Here is an 18,118-nt window from a genome sequence, read left to right as displayed (position 1 = left end):
ATCAAAATGTCGATCAGTCTTGCATTCAAAAAATATATCATGATAATTCCTAAAAACTTTTTAGAGAACATTCTGTAAAGTAACGAGACAAAAGATTCAGTTGTACTGACAGTTCAGAGGCAGTAGTGTGCTGGTCTGGAGAATGTGAGCGATTCGTTATAGTTGATCGAACCCTTCTCTGTTCTCTCCAGAAAGTCCTGAAGGGCAGTAATATTTGGGTATCAGTTCCTGACCTTAAGCTCGTGCACACTTGAGTTACGACAATTATCGAAATTACCTCAGCAAGGTCATCCTGAATTAAAATAGTTATGCAGAGAAGAGTGTGTCAAAGTTCATCCACAAGTGATGTGAAAGACACTCGATGCAATCTGCTGCGGCCAGTTATTAGGTGCGTTTCCTTCAGAGAAGCAGGTTGGTTTGGATGAACTATGTTTAGCATTTTTCATTTCATCTGTGTATCATTTTAAAACAAATGTTTTATCTTAAAATTTAAAATTTGGCAGAAAGGTGGAAAACCTTTAACAAAAAAAAAAAAATCCAGCAAAATATCAAGGAATTTAAAGTTTATCCTCCATTAATGCATCAAAGCACTAAACAGAAGACGAGACTAAAGATGCTACATCTGGAATTATTATTGGACTTACATGTGATCAGAAACAAATTCCTATGGGCTGTTATATTCTTCTTTAAAGCCTTGGCTTTTCTTCTTTCACCAATAGCAAACTGCTGCTTCTCATACACATTTTTGTTCAGAGACTCTTCTGTCAAAAACATCTCCTGTAGCTATAAAGCATTCCTCTGAACGGTCTCCAGCCGCAGCTCACAACTAAACTACATCTGACTCTTGCTGCACTCAAACCAAAATCTTGTTTTCAAGAGATTCACATTTTTGATTGTTTTTTCTTTCTCACCCGCCAACAAAGGGAAACGGAACGATTGATTTGTGCATCATTACTGAGACGTTTCTTTCCATTTTTATTGCTGCAGAAGAAGATCACTCAGGAATCCTCGGCGTTGATATGCACAGTTTTATTGCTTTAGGCAGAACGTCTTTTATAGGCAGAGTACAAATTTAGTTTATGTCATAACAAGTTAGACCGTTTGCACGTTTTCATGACATATTGTGGATATAAAGTAATGAAGGAGGTATGCTGAAATACCTTTCTGGCCACAGATGCCCTGCCAAATTGCTGTAGCACGTCTTTTATAGACCTAACTGATAATTTCGCACATTCCAAGCCAGCAAGGCAGAGACACAAAGCAAACGGTGGCAGTGAGGAGCCCCTGACATATCTTGCCTTTTCGTCCACCCCGTTTCATCCTCTGAGGCCCTCAGTGCAAATGGGGAAAGCTATATAAATAGTGGGAAGTAAAATGAGCGAAAGTGTTTCCTGGATCGCGTGTAGGTGTAGCGTGTGTGCTTCCCACACACTTCTCGCAAGAAGAAGACGGGACTCTGGTTTTACGTGAAGAAGCAGATCTTGTAAATTCGGGGTGAGGGGGAGCGGGAGAGAGAAGAAACAACTAAGATGATGAATTGAGAAATGGCACAGAATGACTCGTAGGCCCCGAGGCATTCACAGAGCCTGCCTGAACGCAAACCCAAGATAAAATGTGCTCTTTTTCTTATACGTTAACATTTCTCTTTACATACAAGCCGAAATATATTCAAAGGTAGTTGAAGGAGAATAAAACCCATCTATATGCTCTGTTTCTCAAAGTCTGTTTCCACTCCCAGAACCTTTCCCAGGAAGGAGAAAAATGTTTTAGCTCCCATGGTTTCCATAACAGCAACAAGGGGTCAAATCAGATTACCCTGGTGTAAATTTACACCAGATAACAACCGTAGGAGGGAGGTAATACTTTCTGGATGTTTTATAAACTAAGGATGGAGTTGTGTGATACGTAGGTGCTTATTATTTCTTACTGGTTGAAAATCTCCCACAAATTACTTTAACTTAAAAAAAATAGAACATCAATCATTTTTACTTTTGTTAGCAAACAAAATAAATACTCAGTAACTCAGGATTTTACATTCCTGACATTCAAATACAGTAATGGAGTCAGTGAAGCTATTTGTAAAGGTTTGAGTAAAAGTATAGGGGGGGGAATTTAAACTGGAAACTCTGTTATGTTACTATACGTTACTGCATTTATGTCATACCAAGTAAAATCAAATAACCATCCCCCTGCCCCACTACCTCATATGTGTGTTTCGTGCTCCTTTGGAACACGTCGAGGCCTCTGAAGGGCGTATTTTGTCATTTTTACAACTTCTCCTTTTTAAACTGTATTCGGGCTCTTATAAGACCATAACGCCAATAATTTATAAAAAAAAAAAGGCATAAACTATAAAAGGCAAACAAAAGGAACACAGACCAGAAGTTGAACAGTGAAAGCCGGGCAACAATGCACAACATATTTTTCTTTCCAAGACGAAAGTAATGGCAGGAAAGCCTCCAGTTTCGAATTAGGGTTCATAAGGCAAAGGTTTTGTGGGTGGGAGAAATGTTTTCTGAGAGTGGTAGCTTGGAGACTTAAAAACAAAAGTGCTTTTCAGTCCAGTCTGTCTGTAAATTTTACCACAGAGAGGGAAAGAAAATGCACATGAAACACTAAAGTTCTGGCCGTATTCAGTTAGATGTAAGTTTTGCTCCAGTTCTGACCAGCATTGTTGTTCTGGCAGTCAACAGTATAGGCAGAAAATGTTACATTAGTGAGCCATGCAGTGATTGTGCAACTCTAACTTTTCTCCACATGATACATCAGAGATTTACTCATGATGGTATAACTACACCATAATAATTTAGAGGTCAAAATATTGTTTTAAAGACTCCATCTGTCAAATCAAACATTCTAAGTCTTCATAAGCTTAATTGTCCCACATGTGGTTTGGCTTGAAGAAGTAATATCTGCCACATTGTCACAGTATGCAAGGAAATACCTGCCGGCTGAACACTGCTTAATCTGATGCATTTGGGACGTTTTTGTACCTGTGTGTGTGTGTGGGTGTGTGCGTGTAGGTGTACGTGTGTGTTGTGAGCATGCAGTGCATCCATGTAAAGAAAACAAGGGAAATTTGCAGAACAGATTAAACACTGAGTTTGTTTCAGTTTTGTTCCTCAGGGCTGTTTGCAGTAAAACCAAAACAAAACAAACAAAAAAAAAAGCTGTGTTTCTCTGATGTTCTGACAGATTTTGGCTCTCGCTGCTTTCTGTCATTATGAATCCAAAGAAAACATCAGATTTCACCTTGAGGAGAGCAAGAGCAGATCTGAACTTTGAGGAGTGTGCCACCGCAGTTGCACACCACCTGATTCAAAGTGCATTTGTTGAAAAGTTAAGCAACTTCAGTGGGCATCTGTGCCCCCGTGCCCCTTGCGCATTGCCTTTCTCTGACAGAAGGTTTGGATCTAATCAGATCCTGGACCACACAGACGTTCTGGGCGGGTGGGGGCGGAGGGGAGCCGGTCGGGAATCCGGGCCCCTTTCCCAAACGCAACCTTCTGCCAAGAAAATCACCTTCCAGCCTGCCGGCTCCACCTTTGTGGCCCCAGCTTGTTCTCCTCCCCTTTTACCACCTTCTCCGCTTTCACAGAATGTGCTGTTTGCAGCCAGAAAAAGACAGAGGTGTGAGGTGGGTGTTGTTATGGCCCTGGTGCTCTCGGAGGCCACAAGAGGCCTTGTAGGCTTCATTACACCAGTGGGTGGGAGAAGCTGGCAGGGGCAGCGGGGGGGGGGGGGGGGGGGGGGGATTTGGTGAAGGGACATATGCAAGAAATGAGCTTGTTGGTCCTTTGTGAGTTTTTGCATGTGTGTGTCTGTGGTCTTTTTTTTTTTTTTTTTTAACACTGTATGCATTTGTTGCTCATTACAGAGGTGGCTGAGATGTGGGGATGAATGGGAAGGTGTAATGTGCACAGGCTGCGCGTCTTAAACGAGCCTCACAGGCTAAACGCGGATTGCCGGAGGAGGGCCGCGTGAAGACGGGTTCTGATTCGTTCCACAAATTCCAAACTGAAAAATCGATGTTATTGTTCCTCGCAGAATAACCAAAATTGATGGAGTCTGTGCCGTCGAAAGCGTACTCTCGAAGGGGTCCTCTGTTTGCAAAGCTACGGTGGGGATAATAATTCAGAGCACAAGGCGTGCAGAAAATGGCTCCCTGTGTGCTGGAGTGCAGTGTAGTAAGATCAACCCATATGTCTATTGTTTCCACCTTTTACGTATGCGGTGCTGGCCGGTAGTGGTCACCCACCTGCCATCAGCATATATATGTCATGTTAGTTTTGGGCTTTCAGTGACACATTTAAACTGTTCAATTTCAAGGTTGGAATAAGTCATTCCTTTTTATCCACAGAGGCTTTAAATTAAATACACCCTCTCTGATATTTGAGTAAATATCATACTCTAAAAAGAAAAAAGAAAATAGTTGAACCAACTTAATTTAAGTTTAACCAATTCAATATATTATAATCATCCAACACAATTTGTAAATTTTTTTTAAACAAATGTATTAAGTATGTTTAAGATAACAGATTTAAGTCAGTCTTACTCAAATTATTTAGTTTACTTCAAAACATGGTAAATGGACTAAACTTAAATAGCGCTTTTCCCAGTCATTTTGACCACTCAAAGCGCTTTACGCTAGAGTCACATTCACCCATTTGCACTTTCAAACGCTCACACATTTATACACCGATTCGCTGATCGGTAGGCAATTTGGGGTTAAGTCCCTTGCATAGGGGCACATCGACATGTGACAGGAGGAAGCTGGAATCGAACCTACAACCTTCCGATCACAAGACGACTACTCTACCCACAGAGCCTCGGTTGCTTACCAGGGTCTAACCCTGATGAGCTTGAGTCATGGTGTCAGACGTGGGATACAAATATGGTATCGAACTTAATTATTTAAAGTAAAGTCAAAGTAAAAAGGTCATTTAAGGAAAAGATTTGTAACTTTTAAATTGGTGTATTTAGAGGACACTGTAAAAAGAGTATTAGGCTGCAAACTATGAAGTTTGCAGCCCAAAATATTTAGTTTGGAACTACTTAAAAGTTTGAGTTGACTTTCTGTAGAATTAAGTCAAAGAGATTTTAAATGTTTATTAGAACAAATAAATGGTTTGAGTAAGAGTGTTTTAAATTTGTCATGTTAACCCCCCTTATGAATTAAGTTATAAAAACTTAGCAAATTGAGATGGAAGGACTTAATGAATTGAGTTGGATGATCATAATACATTGAGTTGGTCAGACATAGGATACAACATTGAACTCAATTGTTTTAAGTAAAGTCAAAGTGAAAAGTTCCTTTAGGTTAAAGATTTGTAAGTTTTGAGTTAAACAAACACGAAAAAGTAAGTTGTCATAGCAAAAGATTTAAGAGCAATTAATGTAAATAAGTCCATAAGATGAACTGCAGCCCACATACACTTTTTAGAGTTTATAGCAAGTTTAAGGGAAATAATACACTTCTACGAGCTTCTGGCATTGTCACTGTTGTACATTTGGCCACTCTTCTTGTCAAAGATTGCTCATTTAAATTGGTCAGTTTGGGTTGTAGATTTATAACATTTTATGTCTGGGATCATTTTCCTGTCAGAACATCCAGTTGTTTATTTGCGAAAAAGGCGAGGGTTGACAAATAAAGAAATAGTCCTCCTGCTTCATTTTCCATCCACTTCCTGGAAGAACTCGGCAATAGTTCAGTAAAGAAAGAGCTGCAGCCTGATTGTTTTCTGCTCTGTGAAACTCTGAGATGCCTCACCTCAGCCCATAGTCTGATAAATTTATCAGACTTTGTGCAGGCTTTGCTTTGTTGCTTGATCATCTGCACATTTTCACCTGATTCACTAGGGCTTGTGTTGTTGAGGCACATTTGGTGCCTAAATCCCAACCAGGCACACAGAGGTAGGTTAAATATATATATATGTATATGTATATATATATATATATATATATATATATAACATGTACTTTAGCCAAAATTAAGCTGCTTTTATAAGGTATTTAGTTTCTTGGCCAGTTAAGTGCAGGATTAACACAACCAAAATCAACAAATGCAGTCAGAATTTAGCCGCAACAATCTTGCTTCCTTTCAGCTGTTATCCTGTTCCAAAACTACTTTCTCTGTGTGGGAAAAAACACAGTTTGATTAAAACATGAGGGCCCTGCTTAGAAATGTTATTTTCTTTTAGTGTAACTGTGTGCCTCATGTGCTCATAAAAATGTGTAGAACCCACACAGTCATAGTCATTTTAAAATACCAGAGCCATTACTTCTATTGATTAAGAATGCAGAGAGCATTTTTATGAAAAAAAAAATTATATGCAGCTGTAAATATTACAGGAAACTAATGCTCCTTTTTTACTCCACCATAGGCACAATCAGCAAGAAATTGGTCATTTTTTTGTTTCTTTTTTTCTTTTTTTTTTACCTGGCTGTATAAGCTGCAGAAGCTTTGCATTCCTCCTCACACTGCATGCATCTTTTTTATGGTTGAGGAAGTGAGCACTTTGGTTTCTCCTCAATTTGGTTTTTCTGCAGACATCCAGGAAAAGTGGGAAAAACACGATTATAGATGACACAGTGAGCATGTAGTGGGGGGGAAACGGGGACCCGCTGGTGAAACAAACAGCAGGCTTGTTCATCGTTCGTAAATTTCACAAGTTCTACACATTCATCAATGGAAGAAAAACGTGCAATGAATCAGTATTTAAACACTGTTGGTTTTGGGCATTATAAATGTCACCAGGCAAATTACAAATCAGCCAATTTGATCAGGCTAGCAGAGCAGGAGGACAACTTACTCACAGCCTCAGAGGGAGGAACAGACGCTCTGAAAAGCAGGAAACGTCTCTCCTTCGAGACAAATAATTCATTGTGGGCTCCACCTCATGCACACACACACACGCGCGCACACACAGCTGATGTGTACAGAAGTGTTTGTCAACATTTTCCTGCTTTATCCCATGCACACTCGTAGATGTGCTCTTATTAACAGTGGTAGATAGATTTAGTAAGTAATATTACACTTGTTTAGGGCTGGTGCATGCAGATGACTTAGGAAAGACATGATGTGTTTAAGTAATGACTCATACACTCATACAAAGTAAAAAAAGTTTACTTTGCACTCTTTTCTGAGCAGTGTCTGTGTCTTTGACACTTTTGTAGTTCAAGTCTTGGGGAGTGCTGTGTGGGAAATGTTTTTGTATTTTAATGGATAGACAACCACAAAGTGGAAGAAAATTGTAAAATACAAATAATATCTGAAGAACTTTGTCATGCATTGCTATCAGATGCCATGTAGTGAATAAATAAAGTCCACCTGTGTGTAATTTAACCTCAGTGTAAATTCAGCTGCTCAACATATCGGGTCTTTATGAAGATACAAGAATAAATAAATAAATAAAACTGCTGAGGAAAAGCCGTTGGAGATCAAATTTAACGTTTGCAACATGACTGCAGTATCCAAAGGTTCTCTGCAAAACTGAGGTTTGGGGGGAATGTGTACGGGGGGGACACATTCATAACTTTAAACACAACATCCTCATGGTGAAACACGGTGATGGCAACATCATGTCACTTGAGGAAACCTGTAAAAGGCTACTGCTACAACCGGTGAGTTAGTTTAAGTTGCAAGGTTCTCTTGTAGCTGTGGTAGAAAAAAAAAAAAAGGTTTAAAATAAACTGTTTCAGCCAAATGCTTGGAGCCTCGTCCTGAAGTTTTATTTTCTATACTGATATCCTGGTATAATTGGTAGCAATCATGCTGAAGTTGTCCAGCTGTTTTTTTTTTATTTTTATTTTTTTTACATGTTCACACCAGAGGCGTCGTGTGTTTCGTTCACCCGGATGCTTGGTCTTAAACAAAGCTTGAGCAAATCAAGGCAAATCCAGGGTGTGTTTTTGACGCAGAAGGGGATGAGAAGATTATCAGGACACTGACCTTTTTGAGTGCTTTTTTTGCTGGCCATTAACAGAGCTTCTTTTGACGGATGAGGCGGGGGGGAATCAGTCGAAGCAGAAAAGAGTGATGAAGAGCATAGATTGTTGTGCGTGTGTGTGTAGGTAAACCTTTTTTTGCCATCTGTTTCAGCACCGTCAGCTCAGTCTGGAAACAGAGTGAAGTACGAACTGACGTACAAACTAACACACAATATTTAAGCACCAACCTGTCAGGTTTTAGATGTATAATTATCATGTTGTATTATTGGGTTTTATTTCTGCAGTAATTGTGACAAATTGTCCATCCATTTTTTATGAGGAAATAAAGAACTCCAGCAGTTTCAGGCAGATTGCTGCTTCTCTTAAGGTGGGTCTTGAAAAACAGGTGGACGTGTGTTTGTCTTGGCTGATGTGAGCGGGGGAGGGGGACATTTTTCCTGCAGTTAATCTACTTTGTTTCCTAAAATCTCCACCTTTTAGCGGTTGCAGCGGGTTTCTGCAAAGCTCTGAGCCTCCTTAAGGAGAAGAGAGTAACTACTGCTGAAGGGAAACGGAAGAAAAGAGGAGAGATGGATTTGTTTTGCTAGCACTTTGCAGGACTGTGTTTTGTCTTTGCCAATGAATGGAAGAAAGGGAAGGAATCAGAGGGAAGAGGACGTAGAAGTGAGAGGGGACTTGGTTTCTTTTCCCTTTTCCTCCCTAATGTGTGGCTTTAAATTTATTTGGCTGAATTGTTAGGTTTTCAGCCTCTGATACTTGTGGGTCATTCAGTTTGTTTGTTTTTTGTGCAGGAATTATTCACGTGTGAAAGTAGAAATGTGACTTGAAAAAGTATTCACACTGTTTTATTTTTTTATTTTTTCACATTTTGTCACCTTATAACAATTAGCTCCTGTGTATTTTAAGAATCTGTGATGGTCCATAACAAAATGGTAAAAAAATTTAAAAAAAGACACACAAAAACAAAATGACTTTGGCTGTAAATGTAAAAAACAAGAAAAAAAAATCTGATTATTTTTGCTGATCATTTATTGAGAACTTTATTTTTATTTTTTAAAATGACTTGAATGTTTTGGACATACTACAATTATTCAGGACTGGCAAACATTAAAAATCAACCCGTTAAAGCATATTGCTATTGACTTAAAGCTCACGCTGTTGAGTCATTGATTTTTTTTTTTCTTTTCTTGTGATGCGGTAAACAGTTCCAGTAAACAAACTAAATCTCATCTGATTGCATTGACATTTCATTGTCAGTATTATTGAGAGCAAAGATTCGGAGAGAACTTTTCCCCTCCAATAAAGATGTTATTGCTATGTTTGAACCAGCTGCGGTTTTCTGATCCGCTTATATGCACATTGTTAAAACAATTAGGCATGTTCTTAAAACAAAATGGTAAGTTACACATTTGTTTCCAGTCCATTTTAAAGATATTTTGTCAGTTTTAGCAGTTCTGTTTTTCCACTGTTATGCATTATTATTATTATTATTATTATTATTATTATTATTATTATTACTTAAGGGTTGTATCCAGATTATAATCCTTTTTACAAGCTGAATGTCAGAAAACAGATGTTTTGTAATGAAGGCTAAAACTTCAGCTGCATGCAAACTCGCAAGCTCACAAGACGTTTGTTGTTCGCTCCATCATGATGCAAGGCGTTCAGATTTATGGCCTGTTTACTGTAAATCTGCAATAAAATGTTGAGAATGAGGGACTTTGTGCAGGAAGAAAAGGAAGGCATGAAAGAAAGAGGGAGGTAATTGGTCAGATAGCCGTGTCCTACAGCTATGCAGACGTCTCATGAAAATTTATGTTTTTGACCTCTTGTCAGTTTCGGTGCCAGGCACCGTTCTGTTCGCCTTCTCCTGCTGACGGGCCACTAAGCAAAAAATTGCAGAGGATCAACAAAATGTGTGCTCAGAAAGTTGGAAAATTCAAACGTGGACGTCGCTTCTGTGTGTGTGTTTGTATTTCGGTTAGGCTTGACTGAAATAAAGATTCTGAATTCACCAATGTGAGTAATTGACAGCACCAGCAGCAACACAAGAGGCGACATGATGAGTTAAGAGATGTTACAGAGAGCTACTGCAGCAGCCAACAGTCAGATGTTGGAAGTAAGTGATTTGGCTTAGTTTACAAACTTTATAGATCGCCACATGTGTAAAGTTTCTAATAATTTTGCTTCTAAAGCATTAAACCCTGAATCACTTGCAAACGTAATCTGGAGTTTATGCAAATGGCTGCTTGTACCGCGTCGGCACAACAAGGTCACATATCACAACATGGCTACTTCGCCCTCACTTGAAGCCACATGTTGAAAGTTTCCCCAGCAACAAATTTGCAAACTGGCGAAATAAACTGAAATGGCGCAGAGAAGCTGAACTTTATGTTCGTCGCTGCTTTACTGTTCCTCCCCACTTTTCACTGCAGTCTTACCCTATAATCAGAGCACTTTCACCACATCCACAGGTCAGCTCCGCTACACTGCCCTGTCACTTAACCTCTAATTAGTCAGGTCAGCAATACGAGCCGAGGTCGCTGACCCCACGTCTGGTACGGGGGTGTGAAGTCTAACAAAGGTTGTCTTCGCAAGATCAACTTTTTCAGGCTGAGCAAGAGCAAGAATACGCTGTGATCCTTGAAAGGTTTACGCCGCTTTGCAAAAGTATTTGTCACAAACATTATTTTATTTGAATATAACTGTATTATATGAAATTGTATTGTATGAAAAGATGTTTACATATATATATCATATTCTGAAAAGGCTGACATTTTTTGCCCTTTCTGTTTTGCAAAATAGCTCAATCAACTCAGAATGTCAGTGCTTCAGTCTCTCTGTAAGGTTTTTAATTGGATTTACAACATGACTTTGACGAGGCCACTCTAACACATGAATACGTTTGTATCAAGAAGATCCTTTTGTTGTATGTTGAAGGTTGTTCTTCTGCTGGAAGGTGAACCTCCACCCCAGTGGCAGGTCTTATGCAGCCTCCGAGAATATGGTAGTTCCATCTGTAATATTCTGCTTTGCAGAAATACATGCCACAGTTTTAATAGTTTATCATGTTTTGATTACCTTGTTGGTTTAGCTGTTGAAAAAAATTCCCAATAAAATGCAAGTTTGAGGGGATTTAATCAGACTCATCGTGCACTGACTGTGGTCGCTCACACCACTTTCAAAAGGATGTCTGCTATGCTTTCTGCAGCCACATTTATTTGTTTCCATGCACATATTTTATAGCCCACCTACTTTACCGAACAGCCGTCACGTAGGCGGAAGGAATCCCACAAGGACAGTTTTATGGAAAGACATAAACAAAAGAATCTTGTTTATTCTGAGCACATCGATTGTGTCAATTTGTTAGTTTTTGCTCGGCAGCAGCAACACAATGGTCGTGTGTTTATAGTGCCAAAGCTCGCTGTCTATTTTGTTGAGGTTTTAGACTTTAATCTATTTCTGTGATCAGTGAGTTAGGGGACTGTAGATTCAAACTACAGTTAAATGTAACATTTGATATTGCAAATGTTTAATGTTTCTTAGCTTGTTTTTTGATGATGTTGAATAATGTGGAGTAAAGTGTGGAGAAAAGCTGTCAAATTAGTTCTTCTATTTTTGCAATTTCAAAACCTTCCGTTGTAAAAATGTCAGAAAGATCCAAATTTCATTTTAAGTTTAGCGCCAATTATGTATGTATGTGCAATTATTACAGACTTCAAAGGAACAAGAGAGAGCAGGACTTTCAGCAGCTAACAAGAAGGCTGAACAGAGTACAACAAAGCTCTGATTTGTCTGTTTAAACATTCAACTTCTACCTGTAATGGAACATCTAGGCTTTATAAACCTTATCTGAGTTAAGGATCTATATTTTGTGGGAGATGTACAAAAGCACAGCTAATTTAGAAATGTTAGTTAAGATGCTACAGACAGTTTAGGATAACAACTTTTTTTTTAAATAAAATTGTAAAAATCTAGGGCATACACCTCTAATATTTTTCACTTTATTGCAGCTCATAAGAACAGTAACAGTCTGAAATATTAATTATCGGGTCAGAGTTTACCAAAGTTGTAGATTACAGTTTATCTCTAAAACTATTTTTGAATTTACTTGTCCAGCGGACCTACAATTGTCCAAATACTTAGTTGCACTCAGCACAGGGATATTTAATCCCATTCACATCTTTCCACATTTAAATCTAATGGCAAACTGTCGAGTCTCTGAGAAGCTGCTATGTATGCACTGAATGTATGTTACTCCCACATTCAGTTAACCTTTGTCTCTCCAGTCATCCTTGACTTGAACCTTCTCACTTATGGAGCTATCTGTGTTTATTCGGCAGCATTTAATTCTGTATTGCACATAAAAAAATTAAATAAATAAAGTTGTAATGAGCATCATACTTGCTGTGATGGTTACGCACCACAACTCAGACTTGTCGAGTAAAACTAGGAGTCTGTTCTGAAAACAAATTTGATTTGTGTCTGTTCTAAAAGCAAAAACAAACCGGTTCTGAACATAACACTTTGCCTCCCCACCATCCCTGTTATCCTCTTTGTTTTTTTAATGAGGGACATGGATTATTTTCCTTTAGCTGTTAGAAGGAAATACATAGGTTTTATTTGTTCCTCAACTTCTCCAGTACTTGTGGTTCATTCACTGGTTGGTGGCCTGCTTTTCTTTTACGGCATTTGGGGCAATTAGACATTTTTCCTCTGTATAATTAAAATCATAATCATTTTAATCCTTAATTATATTTTTTTTATATCACAGTGATTGTTTTCTTTGTAGCATTGCCCACTCAGTGAGCTTTGTTGTACTTCATCGATCATTGGCCTACTTTGTTCAGTTTTTGGTCTATGACAATTGACCCAAAATAAATTGCCCTGATTTGAATATAGCACTGGCATGGTTTTGTGGCCCCACAGATGTTTACTTATTTAGCTACCACTAAAACATTAGTAAGACTTTTGAAAAGGTGATCGCTATTACAAATCACTTTACCTAAATGTATTACGTGGCACCTAGTAACTGTTCACTGCTTCTCGGGGGAGGGGGGAAGAAAAGCTGAATACCTCTAAAATCTGCACATAATCTGCACATGACAAGTCTTGTTGCTCTCTGATTAAAGTTTGTATCATCTTTATTCCAACGTTGACTTGCATAATCTTTTCCTCACTGTTTTGCCAACTTTTCCACCCCCATTTTATATACTGTGTATTATCTTAAACCAATTTTATCTCACTTGCTTTCTTTCCCGCCTTATCTCCACAAAATGAATTTCCATCCCCCGGGTAGAGGATATATTAATGTTAGCAGAACTTCCTGCATTGGAGCAAGAGCAAACAAGGACACGGTAGCTAAGAAAATGTGAGAATTATGTGGCTTGTGAGCGGAGCAGATAAGTTGTGCTACAAACATTTTCTAAGGCAAATCTTGAAGAATTTTCACTTTTGACAAAGTCTTGGTCTCATATCAGTTCTCTGTGTTTGATCCTTACTTTGTTTCAACACTAATTGTAATATCACTAGCATGTTTTGATGGAGTGCTATCGTTTGTAGCAAAACGTAAAATGGAATCGGCGTTACACACCAGACAAAAATGTACCTGGAGAAATGTTGTTGTAATCCACTCACTGTTGTAATCCACCGTTATCTTTCGAAGTGATAAAAGTGAGACCTTGCGTGAACAGCCGGCATACCTCTTAGATTTTTATCGTCTTCTGACTTTCTCTTCAAGCACTTCACTGACGTGCTGGGTCGTCTTCCTTCAGTGACAACTTCCACTCCGAGTGGTGTTGTTCTCAGGGCAACCTGTTTCTGTTTTTAGGTCTTGCCTGACTCATTGGCAACCAGAACCAGTCACGATTTCTCTTTGTCCTCTCTAAATGCAGGTCATAACAAATAAAAGGGTTTCCATAATGTTCCCCGACACCCTGGCTTTTAATGGAGAGCGAGATGAAAACAAGTTTTAAACACAAGATTGAAAAGACCGAAGTTTCTTTTAAAGTGGGTTGGCCGTTCTTTAAACCAAAGATTTAATGTTTCAATGTTATTGCAGTTGCTAATCAAACAATACCTCCCTATTTCTTCCCCCCCCTCCTCTACCCTCATTGTCCCAGTGTGATAAACAACTAATTGTATGTGCCACAAACACGAACTAAGGCTGGTTCCACTTGTGGCAGAAGTTGATGTGATAGAGAGAGGCCCTTTGATAAAGGACACTCCATTAGCGGTTTGCCTCCCAGCTTTATGTCATCTCCCTCCCTGCCACTCTCAGCAGTTGTGCTCGGGTCGAAGAGCCTGAAGCTCAGGCTTACACAGATTTCCAAATCCGCAAAGGCTGCAAAAATATTTTTGCAGGAATATTATGTGTTCGGGTTCATTCTGGAGGTTGTTGTTTTACTGAAGGCTGCAGAGGTAGATGTTTTGGTGATTCTTCTGGTTGTAATTTGTCTGTGTGATAGCTGCAAGACGTACCAGTGATTTATTGCATTCTTTCAGCTGTCATTTCGATCAGTAGATAAATAAAAACAAATAGAGAGTTTGCCTTCATTTTTGTTTTTCTCTTAAATGAGTTTGAGCTTCATAAATATACCATTTTTTGGGCGTTATTTGCCCCCATTTTATTATAAACCTGCTTAGTTTGAAAAATGTGAAGCAAACTGTTCTGCAGTGATGGGTTTAATGGTTTTATCTGCAATCTCAAACTTTAAGCAAGAGGCAGCAGATGAGGCATGGAAGAATGAAGACACAACACAACCATTAATTAAGTGCGCCAATAAAAACACACAACTGAGACTGATGCATGGGGGGAAAAGTTTATTAGATTCCACATGCACGGAGTGCCTATTTTTCCTGTTCTGTTCTAACCTAGAGAACTTACAGCACTTTTTTTCTTTTCCCCAATACATTGCCCATACTTCTTAGGAAAGAAAAACGTCCATCCATCCATCCATTTTCTTACACTCTTGTCCCTTAGAGGGGTCGGGAAGGTTGCTGGTGCTAATCTCCAGCTAACGTCCTGGGCGAGAGGCGGGGTTCACCCTGGACAGGTCGCCAGTCTGTCGCAGGGAAAGAAAAACAGAATCCATGAAAATATGAGCTATGGAAGGTCAGTCCTTAGACTGAAATCGGTACCAACCAGGAAAAGCCTAATCTAAAAGAAACATTGTGGGAATGTCAGAAATGCAGATAATTCTAATCTTCCTGTAGACTAGCTAAAATATTAAATATGAGTGGTACAAGCTCAGATAAGACCAATGTCTCTCTGAGAGATCACCTGCTGGTAGATATTGACTGTTACAGTGCTTCCCCACAGAACAAGGTGTTTGTGCAGGCTTTTGAAAAGATCTTTAAAGTGTGTTTGATTTTAATCTTGAACTTTACTCATTAAAAATATTAAATACCTCTAAGTCGTCCATGGTAGTTTGTTCTGCATTTGCCTTTAATTACATCTTAAATTTTGGCTGTCATTCATTTAGATTAATTTAGAGAATTGAACTGCCCTCATTGGATAATTTTGTTATTTGTATCTCTGGCACTAAGTGTTTGGGTTTGTTATTTTCTAACAAAACTAAAAATACCATGATGCAGGGAACCAAAATTTTAAAAAAGTAATTTATCCTAAGATGCTTAGCAATCCCTGCAGACCTATGAAAGAACTTGTATATTTGCCAAAATTAACTTGAGCCTAAGAAACGTCCCTAAGGAGGGTACAAAAGCTGCATAGATATGAATTTCATGTGGCAGATGGCTCTTTTTGACTCCTGAAAAAAAGTTAGGTACAAAATAATCCAGCATCCGAATAACCAAAACATGTTGGCTGATTTGTGGATCTTGGAACAGTTTTCACTTAAAGTTGAGGTTACATTTCTGGCCTCTGTTCTTTTTTTTTCTGTATCACCTCTTTGCCTAAAGTTGTACCCATTTAGCTTTTTTGACAAGATGTGGCTGTGGAGAGGAAACTACCTTCACACTTTGAATAAATATAGAACTGTTATGTTGAACAGCCGGCCTATGTTCAACTTCAGTCTTTTTTAAAATTCCTAATGTCAGATTTGTGAAGCATTTAAAAACTCATAAGGAATTAATTGAAATTGATTGATGTGATTGCTTCAACCCTGGAATTTGATTTAAAGTTAAATTCTCTCTAAAAATCATCTGTTTGATGGTGTGGTGTTTACCACAGCATAGTATCTCTCTCTTTTTCTCTCTCTCCCCCTTTTTTTATTGCTTTGTCATTAAATGTTTCTTTATCATTCATTGCTAAATCTCCTGCTGAAGGTCTGCTTGCAGGATAAGACGCTTTTGGAAAAAAAATAAACACTTGCAAGAAAATCAGTTTCAGTCAGGAAAGCAATAATATCCATTCTGTCTGAGGTCAGCATCCTGGCCAGACCCTGACTGTTCAGGATTAGAAAGATACTGAACTGAGGGGATTAACAGGGGAACAAATAAAGCTGTCGGAAGAAAACAAGAGAAGACATCAAGACCCTCCAAGTGCTTCCAGATTACACTGGTCATAATAACTGCTTAAGCATGTATGGTGGGAGACTTTCCTTATGGTTTCAGCTTCCAGGAACTAGTCAATTGGAGAACAAAGACAGGAGACTTTTTGACCCGCAGGCCACCTTATTTACTATTGTCGCTATTGATCTGCTGTGTGACTCAGAGGATTCCTCCTTCTGCTGCGCGCTCAAGGTAAAGCCAGTTTCATCTGACCAGGGTCACGCTGTGAGAGATGAAATATGAGATTTGCTTGCAGGGGGCTTTGGAGCATTAGACCGTGAAGGCACAACATGTGGTGAAGGTGTTGCTTTCTCATTCGCACTGCGGTTTGTCTTTGTGAAAATGTGTTGGCAATAAGTATCGAGAAAGCTTGGAAGAAAGTTCCTCGCTGGCCGTCGCTTTGGAATTGTTTTTGAATCTTTCATTTGTTTCTTGTTTGCAACCGTTAGTGTGATGTTTGGGTTTTTTTTGTTTTGTTTTGGGGGGGTTTTTGTGCTGTCAAGCAGATAAACGATTCCTGCCTGGTTGGTGTCGTCTTAAGTGAAGAATCCAGTTGATGTGTTTGATCGCAAGGACAGTTTAGAAGTGTCTCTGAAATCCCCTGATATAGAAACAAGGAGGGCGGAGGTGCTTGGCTTCAAAATTTTACTTCTTGCTATAAAGCGTCGTAGTAGTTCCAACTCAAATGTACAACATTTGAGCACCACAGTCAGTAAATCCCCTCCAAAAAACGTGTATATATATATATATATATATATACTTATATATATATACTTATATATAATTTCTGACATCATTTGGCAACACCCACAAAGACCAGGAAAGCAGATTTTATTTATTTATTTATTTTTATTTATTTTTTTGCATGGTAATTTTCAATTTAAAATTATAAAAAATAGTACTGTTACTACTTGGCAGAAATCCAGGAGTGATGGAGCCATTGTTTTCTCTAATCTTCTTCTGTACTTGTGTGTTCTCCTGCAGGGTGTCTCCCATTCCTCCTTCCATCTGCCTAAAAGCGACGTCCACCTCCAGCCCTGGCTACAGGCCCAGCAGATTTACCCCCGCGGATACCCCAACCTCTTCCGTGTCCTGAAGCTTCACACCCAGCAACGACCTCACAGGGGGTCAACCCCCCCCTCCCCGCACCCCTCACTCTCCGCCCTCCACTGCTCCCCTCCCAGGTACTCCAGGGACGAGACGACGCTGTGCTTTACAGACAGACCCTTCCGGACCGTCGAATGACGAGCGTGCTTCGGAGGGCGGGGCTTGCCTCAGTCTCTCATGATTGGCTGCTGGATGGAATTGAGGTGAATGGAACACATGCCCAAGGAGCAGGACTCTAACCCATCAGAGGGAGAAGAGAAACAGTGAGTTCAAGTCTTTTGGACATTTTTTTTTCGTTTTATGTCACCAGTTTTTTTTGGTTTTTTTTCTCTTAATAGGCACACTTTGCTCACCGGTGTTTTTACTCCATGTGTGAACGGTTTCAAGTGGACTTTGGCCTGTAGCTGCTTTTAGCCTCGATATGTTGACCTTTAAGTTCGGTTCTTGAGAAGCAGAGCTGAGTGCAAACAAACACTGTACTGTTTAAGCTCCTGCTCCTTAATGAAAAAACAATATTAGTGACACGGAGGGCAAGAGGAAGGCAACAGGG

General features: G+C 39.2%; 1 protein-coding gene across 2 annotated transcripts in view; it reads left to right on the top strand.

The window, feature by feature from the left end:
- thrab (thyroid hormone receptor alpha b) overlaps positions 1-18,118 on the top strand; it is a 135,109-nt gene that overhangs the window by 79,073 nt on the left and 37,918 nt on the right. For both annotated transcript variants that reach the window (XM_081600261.1, XM_081600260.1), the window contains one exon: positions 17,446-17,831. In XM_081600261.1, the coding sequence (XP_081456387.1) occupies positions 17,776-17,831 (56 nt within the window). In that variant the 5' untranslated portion in view covers positions 17,446-17,775. The remainder of the gene's footprint in view (positions 1-17,445; positions 17,832-18,118) is intronic.

Source organism: Poecilia reticulata, chromosome 19, assembly GCF_904066995.2.
Source record: "Poecilia reticulata chromosome 19, P_reticulata-male-v2, whole genome shotgun sequence".
Classification (NCBI taxonomy): Eukaryota; Metazoa; Chordata; class Actinopteri; order Cyprinodontiformes; family Poeciliidae; genus Poecilia; species Poecilia reticulata.
The sequence above is the reverse complement of the archived record's forward strand: the minus strand, read 5'-3'. Positions and strand labels throughout refer to the sequence as shown.